General features: G+C 32.0%; 1 protein-coding gene across 5 annotated transcripts; it reads right to left on the bottom strand.

Annotated features, from left to right (window-relative positions):
• Window positions 1-20: 20 nt before the first annotated feature.
• On the bottom strand, window positions 21-20,393 carry LOC131595803 (uncharacterized). Of its 5 annotated transcripts, none has more exons than XM_058868281.1 (14): window positions 20,185-20,393; window positions 20,037-20,089; window positions 16,505-16,533; window positions 13,364-16,177; window positions 12,030-12,269; window positions 11,210-11,929; window positions 10,214-11,023; window positions 9,372-10,097; window positions 8,484-9,290; window positions 8,032-8,077; window positions 1,681-1,750; window positions 992-1,161; window positions 806-889; window positions 21-700 (listed from the first exon to the last, which is right to left on the bottom strand). In XM_058868281.1, exons 4-10 carry the CDS (start codon window positions 16,127-16,129, stop codon window positions 8,045-8,047), a joined length of 6,102 nt encoding a protein of 2,033 aa, XP_058724264.1. In that variant the 5' UTR covers window positions 16,130-16,177; window positions 16,505-16,533; window positions 20,037-20,089; window positions 20,185-20,393; the 3' UTR covers window positions 21-700; window positions 806-889; window positions 992-1,161; window positions 1,681-1,750; window positions 8,032-8,044. The 5 variants fall into 5 exon arrangements, with proteins under 5 accessions (XP_058724264.1, XP_058724263.1, XP_058724265.1 ...); XM_058868280.1 differs by having other exon boundaries at window positions 13,364-16,171; XM_058868278.1 differs by lacking the exon at window positions 16,505-16,533 and having other exon boundaries at window positions 22-700.
• Window positions 20,394-21,315: the final 922 nt, after the last annotated feature.

Genomic DNA, 21,315 nt, shown 5'->3' with positions numbered 1-21,315 from the left:
AATCACAACACCAATAGGAAATTTAGGTTAAATGTTGGTGAAAAGTCTCATGTGCCATAATAATTTTTTGCATTTTATTCATTTTAATAGCACACCACATTATGCTTTAGGTGCCACACAAATTTTGGGGAAATATTAAATTTAAAAGTTAGAAATTTAATTTGGATGATTACATCTTAGAAGATTTGGCTTGCAAGACATAGGATTATAGTCAAAGGTGATATGGTTGATTTGAATCAGTTGGTAGAGGATATTAAGTTATATTCCTGGTACTGTTTTATGAGGTTGAAAAGCTCATCATTTTGTTACATTTTCTATAAGTGGAGTTTAAATCCATTAGAATGTTAGAAAAGTATTTAAAAGAAAAGCAGCAGGAAGAATAGGCGGTGGACGATTCGAACAAGATAAGGCTAAATCGGCACGCTCATTCTGTTCGACTCAGTTTGTTGGTGTTCTCAATTCTGCGCATGCTGCAGCTAACTGTCTCAATCTGAATTTTACTTGACAGGTTGTTGTTGGTTTGCAAAATTGGTTGGCTTCTCTTTTCTATTATGCAAAGGTCTAAAACTCTAAAATATGTTTAATACAAATAAAGGCAATGTGTTTTCAACAAAACATGTTTGTGAACTAAAGATTATTTTGCCAAAACCATAGCACCATTCTAAGATGATTTTGGCCTCTAGAAGTCCAGCTCAGGATGCTGCAACAGATAAAATTTAAACCGTTAGCAGCCCGATTACTACATCGTCAGAGACACGAAGAGTTGAGAATGCAGAGAAAATCAGTGAAAAAAACAAAGGTTGACCTGACTCCTAAATTTCTTCACCATGTCTTGTTTATTAAGCTCCTCACTTGTAGGAAGGCCCATGGATTTCTACCTCTGATCAAACTGTTGAACAATAAAAGATAATATTAAGCCATTGGCAACGAAATTCAATGAACAGAATCTCACGAAGTAAAATCGATGACATAACAAAACTCAAGCAATTACCATCATTTTCTCGACAGTTGATCGAGTCTCAGGATCCTGCAGGTCACCAAGTTTGCTGTTTTCAGGTTCAACTTTTTGGGTATTAATTTCAATATCGCCCTTTACAAGACATTTCCCTGAGTCCAATTGGTCATGCTTGGTTAAAAGAATGGAAATCGTATTCTGATCCTCTGTAAAATAAAATAAGATTTCAAACACAGTTTCGATCATCAGACATATGGCTACCAGAATTCTCACAAAAATTTAAAAATATCGAATCCATTATGATGCTAATGAATTATGGTCCTTCAAAAACGGATTTTCTACAGACACAATTTAGTAGTTCTATATACTGATGTTCCAATAACATTCATCAGGCTTGACAGATTAGTACAAATCCCCGACAGTAAAATTTTAAAATCATGAATCAGTAAAGATTTGATAAAAACTTTTGAACAAATCAACAATGTCAGACTAAAAGATAGAAAGAATATAAATTTTCTAAAAATAAAACAATGAATGATGTCAACTGTAACTGCAATAACTTAAAACAAACTTGCATCAATAAAGAATATGTGGTGCAATTAAAAACATTTTACAATAAAGAAGTCACAAATCAAATATTAGATCACATAATTTCGAAAATCGATCCTAAAAATCCAAATAACATAACAAGCTAGCCAAAAATGGCTACATACAAAATATACAACCTCTGATACGGTATTGCCGATCACTCCTTAGATTCTGCATCGATACCATCTTCACATGCGATCTCATCATCTATCGACGTAAAATAATGAGTAAGCAGTCATACTCATATATAAGATAAGCAATCATACTCCTAAGATAAAATTATTGAAATACTATAATTCAGATGCACATATAACAATGCATGCCAAAACTATTATTCAACACAAATAAACTGTTTCATCAATGAAGATCTAGCTATAACTCCTTGAGACATGTAGAGTGTTCATCAGAATGACTTAATATTCCACCGAAATACCCGATGTTAGCAATAGGATATTCATCATCATCATCATCGTCAACTACATTTAATGTATCTCGCCAATATTATTATTATTATTATAATTATAATTATTATTATTATTATTATTATTATTTAAAGAAATATATTTTATATTTTCTTCTATTTGATGAGAATTACATATGCTGTATTTATAGACTGCATAAGGCAGAATTTGAAAGAGAAATCTGACCTAAGAATCAAGGGAATTAATTTCCCATGAATGCTGATTCTAATTACAGAAAAGAACAGGAAATAATAACTAATTAATTACATTAATCCTAATCCTTAATAAGCTGTACAAACAGAATCATTTGATTCTGTATTAATTATTCCACACTCCCCCTCAATCTGGGTGGTAGATGTCTATCATACCCAGATTGGATCTGATATTCTCGTATGTGTTCCTTGGAAGGGCTTTTGTTAGAATGTTTGCAGTTTGCTGGCATGATGGAATATGGTTAACACTTATAACTTCATGATCAATTTTCTCCTTGATGAAGTGTCGGTCTATCTCCACATGCTTTGTTCTATCATGTTGTACCGGGCTCTTAGCAATGCTAATAGCAGCCTTGTTATCACATAATATCTTCATGGGGTGATTGGTAGGAATTTTGATCTCATCTAGCATTCGCTTAAGCCAAATTCCTTCACAAATACCTTGTGACATAGCTCTGAATTCTGCTTCTGCACTACTCCTGGCCACAACAGATTGTTTCTTGCTTCTCCAAGTTACCATATTACCCATACAAATGTGCAGTAGCCTGTAGTCGATTTCCTGTCAGATAAACATCCTGCCCAATCAGAATCGGTGTAGACTTCAATACCTCTGTTTGAGTTCTTTTGAAAATAAAGTCCTCGGCCTGGCGTACCTTTCAGGTATTGGAGAATTCTGTTCACATTTCTCATGTCATTTTCAGTTGGATTTGACATATAACGACTAGCCATGCTTACAACAAAACCAATGTCTGGTCTGGTGTGTGTTAGATAGATTAGTTTTCCTACTAGACTTTGATATCTATCTTTATTAGCTGGTACATTCTCGTCTTCACTCCTTTTTACTTGTTCTATGGGAGTATTGGCAGCTTTGCATCCAAGCATACCTGTTTCTTGAAGTAAATCCAAAGTGTACTTCCTTTGAGAAACTGAAATACCATTCTTTGTTCGTGCAATTTCCATCCCTAAAAAATACTTGAGTTGTCCCAAGTCTTTGACTTCAAATTCTTTTGCTAGAATTTTCTTTAACTGGTTGACTTGTGCATCATCATCTCCTGTAATTACGATATCATCAACATAGACAATAAACAAAGCCATCTTCCCATCCAAAGAGTGCTTGACAAACATAGTATGGTCTGTTTGACATTGAACAAAACCATCTTGCTTGACAACTTTTGTTAGTCTATCAAACCATGCCCTTGGTGATTGTTTGAGGCCATATAGAGATTTGCGAAGTCGACACACCATGTTTGAGGTTCCAGGTGATTCAAGTCCCGGAGGAATTTGCATATATACCTCTTCTTCTAACTCTCCATTTAGAAATGCATTCTTTATGTCTAGTTGGTGTAGGGGCCAATCTAGATTTGCTGCCAAAGATAGTAGAACCCGGACAGAATTGAGCTTCGCAACAGGTGCAAAAGTCTCCTCATAATCCACCCCATATGATTGTGTGAATCCCTTAGCAACCAACCGAGCTTTGTACCTGTTTATACTCCCATCAGCATTGTGTTTAATTGAAAATATCCACTTGCATCCTACTGCTTTCTTCCTTTCTGGTATAGTAGTGATCTCCCATGTGCCATTTCTTACAAGTGCTTGAACTTCTTCAGTTACAGCTGCTGCCCATTTAGGTTTCTGCAATGCTTCTTGAATGTTATTTGGAATTTCTATGTTGTCAACAGCTGCTACAAAGGACCTGTAACTTTGTGATAGTTTTCCATAGGAGATATATTTTTCAATAGGGTGTTTAGTGCAAGTTCTAACCCCTTTTCTCATAGCAATAGGAATATCAATATCTGTTGTATCAACATGTTCAGAGTTAGGAAGAATATTACCTGTGGGAACTTCATTTTCTAGAGTCTGGTTTGACTCATGGCCTTGCATTGGAGATATGCTTGACTCTACCTCCTTCCTCTTTCTTTTATAACAAAAACCCTTCCAATTACCTGTTTTTGGATCACAATCCTGTTGAGATGTGGTTGAGATTATAATTGGTCCTGTTTCCGTCATAGCTTCATTTGTCATTTCACTCGGCTGAATGTTAGAGGTATGTTCTTGTAATTTTCCAGCTGGTTTAGGCATAGGTTCGACTGATTCAGTGTTGTCGGTTTGGTCTGGTAAGATTTTGTCATGTTCGGTTAGTTCAAGAGGCAAAAGTTGGTATTCTGAATTTACGATATGCTCCCCCTGAATACCATTTTTGGTGTAATAGGGTTGATTTTCAAAGAAGGTTACATCCATAGTGTGGTAAAAATTTTTGGTATGGGGAGAGTAACACCTATATCCCTTTTGGTGAGGGGAGTAACCAAGAAAAATGCATTTGATGGATTTTGGGTCTAATTTGCTTCGGTGAGGGTTGGGGTTATGGACAAAAGTTGAGCATCCAAATATTTTTAATGGAATAGAGGAAAATATTTTGCTGGTTGGAAATAGGTTTTGAAGTGTGGAGAGTGGGGTCTTAAAGTTAAGGATACGGGAGGGCATTCGATTTATAAGATGAGTTGCGGAAAGGACAGCTTCTCCCCAAAAGTGTTGTGGGACATTTGTGGCTAACATGATTGATCTAGTCACTTCCAAAAGGTGTCTATTCTTTCTTTCCGCTACTCCATTTTGTTGGGGAGTGTCCACACACGAGCTTTGGTGAACAATTCCAACCTTTTGAAGATAGGAATTTAGAGCAAGGTTGCAATACTCACGACCATTGTCAGTTCTAAGTATCTGAATATTGCTTTGGAATTGTGTTTGGACCATCTTATGATAAATTTCAAATATTCTCCCTACTTCTGATTTTTCCTTCATTAGAAACACCCAAGTAACACGTGTGTGATCATCAATAAAGGTGAAAAACCATCTCGAGCCTGTAATGTTGCAGACTCGTGATGGTCCCCATACATCACTATGAATTAATGAACAAGGTTTTGAGGGTTTATAGGATTGGGGTGGGTAACGGTTTCGGGTATGTTTAGACAATTGGCAAATTTCACACTGAAAATATTCCTTGTTTTTATTGAATAAAGAGGGAAACATTTTTTCCAAGTATATGAAATTTGGGTGGCCTAATCTATAGTGCCACATCATTACAGGATTATCATCACTTGAAACTACAGCTGCAACATGATAATTATTCTTGAGTTTTGCTTCTGATTTTTCCACTTGAAGGAGGTAGAGTCCAGCACACTCTTCAGCATTGCCAATCGTCTTCCTCGACTCCAAATTCTGAAATTCACATAAGTTAGGGAGGAATTTAGTAACACATTTCAAATCTCTTGTAATCTTGCTAATAGACAGCAAGTTACAATCTAGTTTAGGCACATACAAAACAGAGTCAAGTGTAATATTTGGTGAAATGACAATTGACCCTTTACCCATGACCTTAGAATGTGTACCATCAGCTATTCGAACATTATAGTTATAGGGACATGGAGAATAACTACTAAACAAAGTAAAATCACCAGTCATGTGATCTGAAGCCCCTGAGTCAACAATCCATGATTTTGTTTTTTCCTTACTAGTGCTTAGAGCATGTAAGTAATTACCTCTTTGAGCCACTACAGCAGTACCACCTTTTTCTGCAGTTAACATGGTTTGCTGAAGGAGTTTTTGAAGAGCCTGCATTTGTTCTTTGCTAAAAGGAGATGAGTTAGAGTATACCTCAGCTTCTTGATTGTTAAATGCTGTGTTACCTCTGCCCTCCTTTCCTTTGAACAATTTGGTCTCCGAAGGCTTTCCATGTATGATCCAACAAGTTTCTTTTGTGTGGCCTGCTTTCTTGCAGTGATCACACCAGGGGCGGGTTTTCTTTTGTGGTGGCCGAGGCTGATTCCCTCTTGCTGCCATTGCAGAGCTCTCGCTGTACGAAATTGAGTTGGGTGTTCCCAACATGATTTTCTTCCTGCTTTCTTCCCTTCTCACTTCTGAAAAGGCTTCTCGAATTTTGAGAAGTGGTTTGGTTCCAAGGACCCTCCCACGAACTTCATCTAGGTCCTTGTTTAGCCCTAATAGGAATTTGTAAATCCTATCTTTTTCCACCAGCTCCTTATACTTCTTTTGATCTTCTGTACAACACCATGTAACCTCTTCATATACGTCGAGTTGCTGCCAGTGTTTGTTAAGTATATTAAAATACTCAGTAACAGAAGATTCTCCCTGTCGAAGGTCATGAAGAATGCTTTTAATCTCAAATATGACAGATGTATTGTCAACATTTGAGTATGTTTCTTTCACTGCATCCCATATCTCTTTTGCAGTGTCATAGAACATGAAATTTTCACCAATTTCATTTGTCATGGTATTGGGCAGCCATGACATTACTTGGCTGTTCTCAAGTTTTCATTTCTGAAAATTTTTGTCTCCTTTTTCGGGACATTTAGAATCTCCTGTAGTGTAGCCTTCCCCTCCTTTTCCTTCGAGGAAGATCTTGACTGACCTTACCCATTGGGTATAGTTTTGACCATTTAATTTATGGCCTGTGATGAGGTGAGTGAGCCCTTCGTGTGAACTGGTCGGAAATGATCCAGTCTCCACTTTGAGTGATTCATCAGATTTGGGATCCTCCATCGTTTGGCGGCACTAGGTTAGGGATGGTTCAGATCGTGCTCTGATACCATAAAAAATATATTTTATATTTTCTTCTATTTGATGAGAATTACGTATGCTGTATTTATAGACTGCATAAGGTAGAATTTGAAAGAGAAATCTGACTTAAGAATCAAGGGAATTAATTTCCCATGAATGCTGATTCTAATTACAGAAAAGAACAGGAAATAATAACTAATTAATTACATTAATCCTAATCCTTAATAAGCTGTACAAACAGAGTCATTTGATTCTATATTAATTATTCCACATTATTATTATTATTATTATTATTATTATTATTATTATTATTATTATTATTATTATTATTATTATTATTATTATTATTATTATTATTATTATTATTATTATTTTGCTTTATGTGCTTAGCAGGAGCTCGTTTACCACTCGAGCCCAATTGCTTGGTTGTCAATAGTATTATTTTCATTATCAATAAAATCATCAAAAAGTGCCATCTCACTCCGTCTATCTCATGTTATTTTTGAAAGTGATTGTCAAGTTGTTGTTCAGTCTATTCATGATACAAATGTAGGTAGATCCGAATTTAGTTTTATTGTTAAGAATATTCAGAATTTGTTGATTTTGTTTCCGAACTTGGAGGTAAAGTTCATTAAATGCCAAGCGAATTCGGTTGCCCATACGTTAGCGAAGGCGGCCAATTCTTGGTTTAGGCGTAGTATCTTTAATTTTGTACCTCCTTGTATTGCATCTTGTTTGATGAATGAAATCCATTAAGTTTGTTGTTGTCAAAAAAAAAAAATTCAGTAACTAGAAAGTCTTATTTATTACTCATTAAAATGATCCAACCAATCACTTAATTATCATCCAATTGTGTATCCGACGATGTTTAGAATTTCACAAAAATCAATGGAGATCACAACCATTCATTATCAACTTCAATAATCAACCGTTAACATTATCGATTGATGGTGACACCCTTTAGGAGGTGGTCATAACAACAAACACAACATACTATAATATCCCACAAATATGAACTTCGAGTCTCCCTTGGTCGTATTACAGGTCTCGTATTACGGGTGTATCATGTATTTCATGTGTGCTCTCTAATTACGTCAAATTTTAGAGTGGATTATGCCCACAGTTTAGAATATATATGAATGATAGTGACTGTGTGATTTTATGAATTGCAGATATTGAACATAATTTCATAGCGATACAACTATAATGTTCAAAAGAGAAGAATTTCATGTTGTACGTGTACCTTGCGAATACGATTATAAGATGGTCCCATTAGAATGTGGGGCTTCCTGTTAAGAAAACGTTAAGCACAGACAAAAAATCATATAAATATAAGAGGTAAAATAATTGAATAAATACAATTGATAAAATATTTAATAATTAAAATATAATAATGCATACATTTCTTGCAAATAAAAAACAGTTTATCATTTTAAAAAACCAAATACTACAAAATTGGGTCCAAACAAAACAATCAATACAATTAGTAATATACATAAAAAAAATTAAAACAATAAAATATGTGATATGGTATGACTATGTACAAAACTAACAAATAGATTTTATTTACCAAACTCTGCAATGTTTACGGTGTTTTTTATTCTAAACGAAAACTAGAGTTAAAATATATTTCTGTTTTCTTGTTTTTATATAGAGAACAAGAAAACAACTTCAAAAGAGATAATTAGTATGTACCTTTTCTAAGAACAATTGTTCAATAGTTGTGTTAAGATCACCTTTCCATCGTATATTTTTGTCTGCAACTTCAATTCCTGTCAGGTATGGTGCTTCTGTGACATCTAATGAGAAATTCTTCATTTGAGGACAACTTTTAACAACGAAACGCACCAAAGATGGGAATATGAATGTTTGTTTCCCATTGGAGAAGCTTCTTAAACTTAACAAAGAAATGAATTTTAAGGTTTCCAAGTTTTCAAATATGACGTCTTCCTCTACTTTTTCATCATCAATCTTTACAACATCCAACATCTTGTCACAATTCTTTATTTTTAATTCTTTGAGTTGAACTAAGCTTTTAGCTGTTGAAGATGTTATCAAGTAAATCATCTCTTTGCAATTCTCCACCTCCAAAGTGGTTAGATTTGTAAAAGATGTGGACGATGATACCAAGCTTATCAAACTTGGACAGCTATTTACGTATAAAACTTCAAGATCCAATGGAAGACCTTCGTGCAAAATATACTTGACCTTTTCCAATTCATAAAGCCACAACTCTTTTATTTTCTTAGAAAGTTTGTCATCGAGATTTCCAGGAGTTCCTTTTGAAGGGAATAATGTTTCAAAACAACTATTACGCAACTGAAGAGTTGTTAGTTTAGGTAATATTGCAAGGAAATCATTCAAGAAAATAGTTGGAGTTTCATCGAAGCCTTGCAAACGAAGAAATTGTATTTTAGGAAAGAAATTTTCTTGACAGTGATCATTCAACATTCTAAAGGCATCACTGGCATTTATTGCCAATTCCTCCAGGTTGGTGCTTAACTGAAAAATCAAACATCCAAAGATTTAATAAGTACTATTATAGTTTATGACAGAGATAGGGTAAAGGATAATGGGATTTACCTTTTCCATTGAAAAAAGGGCTTGGTGAGAATATTCATCAGGTTGTCGCAAATCTAAATTGTTGAAGGAAAACATTCTTAATGTTTCACAACGATATACATTCAAAGTCTTCAATGAAGGACACTCTAAAGTATGTTTTCCTTGATAGAAACTCTTTAGATTTGTCAAACTACGTAGTACCAATGCATTTAGTTGTGGAAAATTAAAACTGATTTCCATTGATCCTTCTTTCATTGAAACAATATCCTCGACTCCACAAGAATCTATCTCAAGCATTTCAAGATTTCCAAGATCTTGGCATAGTGGCAATGAAAAGATGTATAACAAGCTTTGGCATAAAGAAACATTCACTGAGCATATGTTTCCAAAGTTCATAATCTCATGAGGATCCTCGTTCCATATGTGCTTTAAGTTTGGTAAGCAAGACAAAGTCAAGGTTTTCAATTGACAGCTTTGCTTTATCAATGTTGATTCATTAGACTTCATACCTTTAACATCAAATATGGTTTCTAATGAATCACAGTTGTATACTACTAGTTCTTCCAATCCACGTAGCACTTGAAGAACATTTGATGGAAAAAGTATATGTGATAAAAAATCACATCTCTGCACCAATAGATGTTTCAGATTGCAAAATACATTCTGATGATCAACTTGGACATACCATAAATCCTTTAGCACAGGGTGGTCCGATAAGGCTAAATATTTGAATTTAGAAAATGCAACCTGATCAATAAAATTCAAGTATCAACTATATATCAATAGACAAATCAAAATTAATATGTTTTTGAAAATAATGAATGCTTATTGCTATCCATAGGAAAAAGGTTAGTCAAACATACCTTGTCTTCAAACATTTTTTTTATTGTATCATTTAGGTTTCCCTTCCAATGCCATTCCTCTTCATTTTCAGCAATTTTAACTTTTCGAAGATTTGGTGTACTTGTGTTTCCCTCTGAAAATATCTTCATGTAAGGACATTCTCTCACAATTACTTTCTCCAACAATGGAAACTTCAAGAAGAACTTACTAGAACAAAATTTGTTGAGGCTTGGCAAACATTCCAACATCAAAACTTGTAGACTAATAAATGCAACGTCAACACTTTCTACTCCGGTAATTATTTCTTCAAGTGATTTACAGTTTCTTACCTTAAGTATTGTGAGTTTGACCAAACTTTGCGCTGTTGGAGTTGTAATTAAACTTTTTAGACCATTGCAACTTATTATCTCTAGATACTTCAGATGATTAAGGGTGACAGTGGAAGGGAACAAATTTGTCAGACTAGAACAACTTAAAATCCATAAGAGTTCTAGGAACTCAAGAACTGGGTCAATTTGAGATCCTTCCTCACATATTTGTTGAAGTTTATGTAATTTAGACAACATCAAACTTTTGATCTGTGTACGAGTCTTCTCACTTGTTTGTCTTTCATTTTGAAATATCTTCTTGAAGCAACTACATTCAACAACTAAGTCCTTAAGAGTATGGACATTATTAAGAAACCAATATGGAAATGTAGCCTCTTCATTTTCATACATTCCTAAACTAAGACTGGTCATTTTGGTAAAAAGGGCACTTGAGCTTTGGGCTTGCAATATCATGTCAGCATCCTTTTGTCTTATCCTCAACTCCTCCAAGTTTGGAATCACCTAAAGCATATTTAAACTTTAATATAAAAGATTTGAACATTTTATTCATACAGATATAATAATTGTTTTATATTTTAAAATAATAACACAAAGTCCTTATTGTAAAAAAATATATATATTAAAAGAATCCTACATACATGTTGTTTTCATGCAAACATTATATAAATATATTTACATTATACATACCTCTTCGGCGACGAAAAGTGGTCGTTGAGTTATGACTGAGAGTTTGTCATATTGAAAACTACTTTTAGAGCTGCTTGTAGAAAGGGTTCTAAACAAATTCAATTTCAAACAATTGACAACTGAGATGTCCTTCAAAGATGGACATAATAGAGTATGCTTTCCAACATAGAAACACTTGAGTTTTTTTGTGTTCCAAAGAACTAGAGTATTCAATTGGTTAAACTCAAATATGGGAGCTTCACACAGCCTTGTTTCTTTCTCCTCTGCAACAATTTCCTTCATGCAACTACATTGTTTTATCACAAGTTCTTTGAGATGTGAACAACAAGTGGCTACAGAAAATGGTAATAGATACTCCAAAATTTCACAATCAATAAGTTGCACATTTGTTAGATTTTGAAAACTAAGAATTCTTTGAGGATCCTTACTCCATATCTTTTTCAGCTTCGGCAATCCATCTATATTAACTTCTTTCAAATTAGATGTACCCTCTACACAGTTGAAAGTCAACTCAAATATCTCTTCCACAAAAGCACAATTTGTAACCTTCAGAATCTCTAGCTTATTATAAGTTGTTTGAATTGAAGAAGGAAAAACTACCACAATTTTCTCACAATTGTTCACTTCCAACGACTTCAATGACTCAAACTGGTGGTGCCATATTGTCTTCAAGTTGTCCATGTCCTTCAATATTATTTTCTCTAATTTGGAAAAAGGAACCTATATGTATTCATAAATAACTAGTATCATTTTAAATAAGTAATTATTCAATGTAAGTTTAAAATTAATTGGATTAATCCTAATGGTAGAATTACCATACCTCATCCAACAGATTCTTTCTCTCTTCTTTAGCTATTACCTCTTCCATCAAAGGACAATTACTTATTTCAAGGTGTTTGAGGTTTTTAAAACTTCTAACAACAGTAGAAGAGAATAAATACTTCAATCCGCCACAATCCTCCACAATCAAACTAGTCAAGTTGTACATGGAATAATCATCCCAAATTTTACTCAAATTGAGTGAGCTCAGTTTAAGGGTATCCAAATTAGGAAATGCAACCTAAATAATAATAAATGAGATTAAAGGTAAGACACTTACGATGTAACTTAATTTTACACCATCATCTAATAGAATTATAACATTCAGCTATATCATATCAATATTTTAAAATTAAAAGTGTGACTTGGCGGATACACGTGTATGATTGGTTGATAATATAATATTTTACAAGGTCAGTGCATACTTTTTTTCTCATAATATATTATATATGCGCGAATCACGAAGTTAAAAAATTATATCATCATATATATCCAAAAAACAATACACTTATAAAAATTTAAAAAGATTTATTTGCACTTAATACATTAAAAATTAAAATAATTATTTTTTAAAATAAATAAGATAATTGTTTTTTGCAAATATTTGTATTCAATATATTAAAAATAAAATAATTTATTTATTTAAAGAATTTTTTTTATTTACTATTATTAAAGAGCGTTCATAGAGCACTCGTAAGCATGACCCATATTTTCTTTTATAGATATTAAAAACATGTAGCAACTATTTATTAGAAAATAACATACAATAAATTATATATATATATATATATATATATATATATATATATATATATATATATATATATATTCTTTAGGATATTTATACATTAATTAAAATATTATTTTAATTAAACAACCAATCGTTTAAAAACAAGTGACAAAACAATATTTCAAAATGACAACAATAAGACAATTTACAAACACATAACATTAGAGTCCATGAATTAAATATATAAAATATAGAAAGTGAATATTGATAAACAAAATAAATTCACTTTATACATGAATATAATATCTCTTACTTAAAATAATTAATTCATCTACATATAAAATTAATAACATAATTATGTTAATCCTATAAAAAACTTCAACCAATAAATTTATATTTTTAATAAATTTTATATAAGTTTTTAAAGCATAATCTTATATTATAATATGACTATATTTTACAATATATTTTTTTTAAAAAAATTCAATACAAACACAATAATATATTTAATACATTATAAAAAAGATTAATAATTGAATAGTATCCATATATTACTATTAAAAGCAATTTGTCATCTAGAGAAAGTTGAAAACAAAATAACATACCTGGGCATTGAAAAAAGACTTTTGAATACTTGTGGAGTGTGTCAAATAATTAGAGAAGAAATTATCAAGTGTCTCCAAATGTTCTAAAGTCAAAGAATGCAATTGAAGAAACTCAATTTTTTCATTATTTGCACTTGAATTGTTGTCTGCGGACACTATCTCCTTCATAGAATTGCACTGACAAACTTCGATCTTAGAAAGATGAGAAAGTTCTTTAATCAAAGTAAAGGAGAGAAGATATTTTAGCTGGAAGCAATTCTTGACTTTGATAACATTGAGACTTCCAAAAGAAGTAGCTGAAAGTGGACCATGACATATATGCTCTAAGTTTTTAAGATTATCAAGTACCAGAGTTTCCAAGATGGGAAAGGACACATGGATTTGATTTCTCTCTTTAGAGTCAACTATGTGGTTCATGTGTGCATTATTTTGGACGTGGAGATGTTTTAGATATGGAAATCCTTCCCCATTTAGTTGATAAAGAACATTTTGAATACCATCCACGTCATCCAAGTACAAATTCTCAACACTTTTAATCAATGCTTTAATTCCGTGCTCCAAATGTATGTTGGTACCAAGTTTAAGCATTAATGTTCTTAAGGATTCATTCTCAATGTCAGACCATTCCCATACATCTCCAATAGCTATTTTGTATCTTTTCAGCTTCTCAAACATCAGTTGCAAGTCCCTTGGCAACATCCAAGTCTCGCGAATTTGTAATTCTAGAGCTGTCAAGTTGGGTAGCATTCGAAGCTCGGCAATGCTAGCATTTTCATTTTGAACTGTAGAATTCACATCTGCCCAATTAATAGAGGTATCGCCCATGTACAACTCCTCCAATTTAGTCAAGCTTGATATCAGGTTGGGTGGAACTACTTCTATTCCCGAATGGCTCAAATCAAGCATTTTCAATTGAGTTAATCTCCCTATTTCTCTTGGCAACATGATCATTGAAGATTTCCAGAGTCTGAGAATTTCTAAATTTTGCAAAGCTTCTATTGCATCCATATTTTCCAAAATGCAGTCATCTAGGCACAACGATCTAAGATCCGTTAGGAACCGAAACGAAGTAGGTAATGAAGGCAAGTTCAAAGATGTTAAATCTAGCATTTTAAGGCTTTTCATATCCTCAAAAAATGTATGAGGGATTTCTAAAGATCGATTCTCACTGCACAAATAGAAAAATTTAATGCATGGACAATCGATCCTTTGTGGAAGCTCGTCCATATGATGACACCTATGTAGAATGATTTGGGTGCACCTGTTTAAAAGATCATTGGTTGGCCATTCCTCATCAGCAAATTTCCTTAAAAATACATGTTTATCTCTACGTGCTATGGAGGTAGCAAAATCACGAACAACGTCATGCATTATGATCAATCCGCTTGTTTTACTTTCAAGCAAAAGACACCTCGCCTCCAAAGATTTGATTATTGTGTAATGTTTGTTTCTTGCATCATCAATGGTTTTAACATCATTTAATATGTCCAAACCCATTGCAACTTTCAGATAATACTCAACATTTTGATTTGGAATTGAAGCATATAGCAAGAATAGATCCCTAACTTCATCACTTTCCAATGAGTCGTAACTCAACTCCAGAGCATAATAACTTGTCGCATGCACCCCTTCGTGATTATTACATTGTAATTTCCTTAATGCATCTTTCCAATATTGGACATCCCTCTTATTTTTCATTGCACGCGCTACCGTAGTGATACTAAGAGGCAAACCTGCACATTTTTGGGCAACCTGAATTGCAAAATCTTTCAAATCCCTATTGTTAACCACATCACCAGCCATAAGTTGAAACAAGCTCCATGTCTCTTTTTCACTCATAAGTTCAAGTTTGAAAGCGAAATCCTCTGGAACGTCCATTTGCACCAACACGTCTTGATTTCTACTTGTCATCAACAATTTGCAACCATTATGCTCATCAATTAATGGAATTCCCACTTCCTTCAAATCAATTACGGTCCATATATCATCTAGAATGATAAGGATACTTTTCTCTTTCTTGATTCTCTGTCTCAGTCGATCAGCTCTGCCTTGAATAGTCTCCTCAAGGAATCGCAGACCCAACATATCTGCAATCTCCCCTTGAATTGTTTTCAATTCTGGATTTTTGGATACATGTGTTTTAACCACTTCATCAAACAATTTTTGTTGCTTGGCTATTTGAAAAACATCCTTCACCAGAGTGGTCTTACCCACCCCACCCAACCCATACACCCCAATGTTGCATGAATTAGGGTCTTTTAAAGCCTTCATAATCTTCTGCTTGAGTGACTCCCTAGTCTCATATTTTTCATCACCTCTTGTTGAGGAGGAAGAGGCGACTCCATCTAAAGCAGGAAGGAAACCAACTGGATCAGAAATCTTTTTTCCTTGAACTTGAACAACATCTTTTGCAATTTTTGTGGCTTTCCTACTTAGTTGATGACGCGAAATCAAATTAGGAAACGGCCATGCTGCTGAGCACCTAACATTGGCATGGCGAGGATCGTTTTGAAGGTGATTCGCTTTTTCAGTGATCTCCTTCACATTCTCAATCCAGCTCTCCACACCTTGAAAAATTGTTTTACCTTTTCTCTCCTCTTCTTCAACCAAACGCATCATTCTTTCTCTTTCATCTTCAAGATCTTTGACATGATCAGCTAACGTTTTGAAATTGGCTTTGTAGCATATCAAGTAACTAGCTTGACGTCCGATAGGAGCAACAGTATACTCTGCTACCTTTCCAACAACAGAAATTAAAATGTCCATTGATTCTCGTTTTTCCTCCTCTTCCTTGTGACTTGAGTTGATCTGAAACTGAAAGTAAAATATGCTTATATGGAAAAAAAAGTAGAAACTTTTGTATGATATTAACATACAAAAGTAGAAACTTATATGGAAAAAAATTGCAAATAATCTTTTAATGGAAAAATAGAAACTTATTTAAGCAATTAAAACTATTGAAGACTAAAGCTAGAATTTTATAATTTACCTATTTTAGAAGACAATTACTAGTATATTTTATCAAATAATTTTAAAAATAATAATATATATTAATTATAAAGTTGAATTACTTTTTGTGCGCGTAAGATAAAATAAATGGAAAAAATAGGAAAAGAATGAAGAGCATGATGGATCTCTAACCTCTTTAGAAACAGCGGAAACAAAATGTTCTACAAGAAAAACAAAAGGATATGAAAATGATTGATTTACTAGACAAACAAATTAAAACGGCTATTAATTAAAACTATTATAAACTAGAAGTAGAAGTTAACATAATCTTTTGCAAAACAATAATAATTGAAAATTTCTTTATCCACCTCTCTATGGGGCTGACCCAGCGAAAAACCCAATTTGCCCCTGCTTCGGAGATGTATCTCCGAAATAATTTTTTTTTTCTAATTTTTCCAGACTTCTAAGATGCATCCGAAAAAATCCTAAAAATTAAAATTTTGATTAATTCAGAGATGCATCTCCGAAAAAACCTCCCAAAATTAAAAATTTTGGAATATTAATTAATTCACATATCATAAATTTGATATAATTTATGAATTATGAATGATAATTATTATATATTTTGCTATAATTTAGGAGTTATAAATAATTATAATTATATATTTCTATTCTGATTCGTATTTTAAAATTTAAAATAATTTTAATTAAAGTAATTAAAACAATTTCAAGAAACAAAAAATTTAAAATAATTCCAATTATTAAAATGTAGTTATGAATAATTTCAATTCATGTTTCTACGGTTTATAATAATATTGAAAGAGATCCAGTAAGAATAATAATAATAATAATAATAATAATAATAATAATAATAATAATAAATCATTTTTCATAATGAATTATGATAAAAAAAATCATTTTTCATAATTAATCATGATAAAATTATAATTTTTCATTTAGTTTAAAAAAATGTAAAAAGGATTTTGTCTTAATTTTATTTAATGAATAAATTTTATATTTAATTTTATATAATTCAAAATTTACTTATGAAATTAGAATGTTTTTAATTTATATAAGTTAGTAAAATAATTTTTAACTTTAAATTGTTTAGGAAATTTTGATTTACCTTGATTTTATTGATTCACCTTGATTTTATACCCTTTTAATTGTATTGATTCATCTTGATTTTAATTATTGTATTAATAGGGTAAAATAATTTTTAACTTTAAATTGTTTAGGAAATTTTGATTCAACTTGATTTTATTGATTCACCTTGATTTTATACCTTATTAATTGTATTGATTCACCTTGATTTTAATTTTTTAATAATTATTGAATTTTTTCGGAAGTGTATATCCCAAACGACAAAAAAATTATAATATTTTGGATATACATCTTCGAAGACACCCCTCTCCCCCAAAAAAAGGTGTTTTCGGAAGTGCATCTCGGAAAACACTTTTTTCGTGTTTTCGGAAGTGCACTTTCGAAATCAACGTTTTTTCAGAAAAAAAATGATTTCGGAGATATATCTCCGAAATATAGGGGCATTCTGGAAATTTCGCCGCGAGTGACCAAGAAGGTTAGGGGGTGGATAAAGAAATTTCCTAATAATTACCGGCACTGTTTAAAAATCAGATCGGTCATCAAATCTGTGAGAGTACTGGGTTACTGGTTCACTGGTTTACAACTGGGTCACTAGTCGAACCACATGACTTAATCGGATTAAATCGAATAACTCAGTTAAATAAACTGATTTTCATTATATATATATATATATATATATTAATTCGGTCGAACCAGATGACTTGGTCCCTAAAAAATATCTCAACACCCACAAAATTTTAAAATTTTAAAATTTCATAATTTCACATATTTATTCTTTACATTCATATTCTAAATAGAATCATCACTCACAACAAAATAATACAAAGTATAAATTTAAATAAATTTTAAATCAGATCTAATTGCAGGCAAGAGAAAAGTTGTTTCCAATAAGGTTTGAGTAAAGTCTAATTATATTTTAATTATATATATTTTTAAAAAAGTCATGAAAACGGGTCATTTTGTGTGGAAAAAAAAGCATGCATTTGAACCACCAATTTTCTAAAACCTTCAGTTCACCGGTTTTTTCCGGTTTTGTCGGATTCTCATCATTTCAATAGCATACCTGATCCAACAATTAGACCAGACTGGTGACCCCTCCGATTCCCGGTCTGACCGACCAGTTCAGTCCGATTTTTAAAACACCGATTACTAAAACATTTTAGAAAACAATTACAGAAATATTTTATCGAATAGTTTTAAGTTTTAACGAAGTAATCAAAACCGAGCTAGACATCGAACCAATATACCTACGAATTCAATGTGGTTTTAAGGTTAAACTCCAATTGAAACATTTATAAATAAATAATATTATTTTTTTTATATATATAAATAGAATAATTATATTTTTAAAATTATATAATTTTTTTACTAATAATATCAAAATAATTAATATTTAATAGTTTATTTAATTAATTTATATCATTAAATTTTAAACATAATTATTTAAAAATTATCAATAAATAAAATAATTTAAAAATATTTAAAATGTCTCGAACCTCCATTTTCTTGTTAAAAAATTACATGTTACTCTATATTAAAATAATTAATTTAATTTTTACACTATAAACAAAATTTTAAAACTAGAAGTAATAAGACAATGTGCTATATGGGTCAAAGACTTTCATTTTAAGATAATTATAATATAATAAATTAATAACTTATTTTGTATTTTGTATTGTAATTATAATACAAAATACATTTTCATTGATTAAATAAAGGGAAATACTAACCAATATCCTTAGGACACTTTTAAGAAATTAAAGTGATAAGTTTTTTTAAAAAAATGCATGTATTCAATGCATTGAAAATTGAAATATTAACTTTTATAAAGAATATTTTCTTTATTTAGTACTCCCTCCGTTTTTTATTATAAGTCGTTTTGGAAAAAAAATTGTATTTTAATATTATTCGCTTTACAATTCCAATTAATGCTATTTTTCCTATTATATCCTTAAATATTTAGTATCCTCTCTCCTTTCAATTATATACATTTATCTTCCACATGTCATTAATGAAGGATAATTTTGTAAAAACCTTCATAATTTCTCATTTTCATACAACAATTATTATTTTTCTTAATCCGTGTGAAAAGTCTAAAACGACTTATAATAAAAAACGGAAGGAGTATATTTAAAGAGTGTCGTGAGGACACTTGTTAGCGAGACCTATAAATAAATAACAAGGAAGTTTTAAATAAACTGAAAATAGTTTTTTATTTATTTGATTTTTCTATGTATTAGAGTGATTGAAGAAAGAGGTTAAATCAAATAATATTTTGATTCAAAATGAAACATTTATCATGTTTTTATCAAACTAAAAGAATTTCTTACTCCACCTTATAAATTGTTAAAATCTCCAATTTTCTAGTTTTCTATTGGTTTTCCGTTTAAATCTCAATTCTTGCATACCAAATTTTATGTCCAAACAAACCAATTAAGGTTCCGGCTCCCAGTCAGCTCGGTCCGGTTTAATTTTGATTACCATAAATTTTAACATAATTAAGTTATATATATTAAAAATAATTAAAAAATCAATAATAAAGTTGTATCTATTTTATACGCGTCTCTTAAAATAAATGAATTAAATAGAAAATATGAAACTAAGAGTATGAATCTGTTACCTCTTAGAAGAGCAATAGAAAATAGGTTGAAACAGTTTGCAGAAACGAATGATCTGCAAACAAAGAGAAAGAAAAAGATATTAAAAGGATTGATTTACTCTTTTTATTATTATCACTGAAATGAAAGAGACAACAAATTAAGGCATACCTCTAACTAAGCAAGCACTTGTTAAATAGAAACAATAACCTTTGAAATGAAGTTAGCGAGTACAAATTAAGCTGAAGCCATTCATTATCTTGGTAAGTTGAAAACTCAGATCTGAAAGACAAGTATTATTTTGTTTCACTTTGATGACTTTAATAATCATCATCATCCCATTATTTTATTAATTTATTTATGCTATAATTAAACTAAAGGCACTAAAGGTATGAAACAGGAAAGGTAGGCTATCCTGTCCCGTTTTAGTGGGTGAAGCACTTGTTAAAAAGCAATAAAATGATTGAGGTAGATCTGAAATAAAGTTCTTCCATTCAAATTAGAGCACTAAAGTTGTTCCTCAAACTGCAACCTCTCACCAATCAGTAATGCACAGGTCTATCACATCCCCAGCAGAGTCGCCAGCTGTCGCACGCTCGCGAAAAATGAACAGAGTCGCCACCAATATATTTATCCCATAAGGGAAAGGAATATCAGAAAACCTAACAAAGGGTAAAACAAGGTCTTTCGCCCAGAGAATCTAGGTACGGGAGTCGGTTACGCGAGGGGAAGGTACAAGCACCCCTCACGCCCATCATACTCGATGGTATCCACCTATGTTTGTTTCCATCTAAAGGGTGTGTACTATGTCTATGTCTATATGCAAATGAATGCAAAATGTAAGGAAAAATAAAGAATTGTACTCGCACGGGCCCTACCCCGCTGCTTACGTATCCTTTTCAGGAATCAGAGTTACCGTAGCTCGGCTCACGATTTTCTGTTTGTTTTTGTGTTTTTTAGTTGGGCGGAGTTAACGTTCGCGCTTTTGCATAAGGGACGACCTACGATGCGATCGAGCGGAAATAACAATGCCCTTAGGTGCCAACGAGGCAAAAGAAAAAGAAATGGTTGGTTTGTGTCTTTTAGGGTAGGTAAGTGATGAACAATTCCCAATACCGGGTCACTCACCACTTTCTCTACTTTGTTTTAATTTGAACCATTGTTAGGTGTTTTAAGTGTTTTTGGTTGTGTATTTTTTAAGGGGAATTTGTTTGCGAGTTGAATCACATAAAGGTGTATAATGGTAGAGAAGCAGATTAGGGAATGGATCCCACTCATCTCTCTCCCATTATGTAGTGATCG

This window comes from Vicia villosa, linkage group LG4 (assembly GCF_029867415.1).
Source record: "Vicia villosa cultivar HV-30 ecotype Madison, WI linkage group LG4, Vvil1.0, whole genome shotgun sequence".
NCBI lineage: Eukaryota > Viridiplantae > Streptophyta > Magnoliopsida > Fabales > Fabaceae > Vicia > Vicia villosa.
This window is presented reverse-complemented; position numbering and strand designations above follow the sequence as displayed.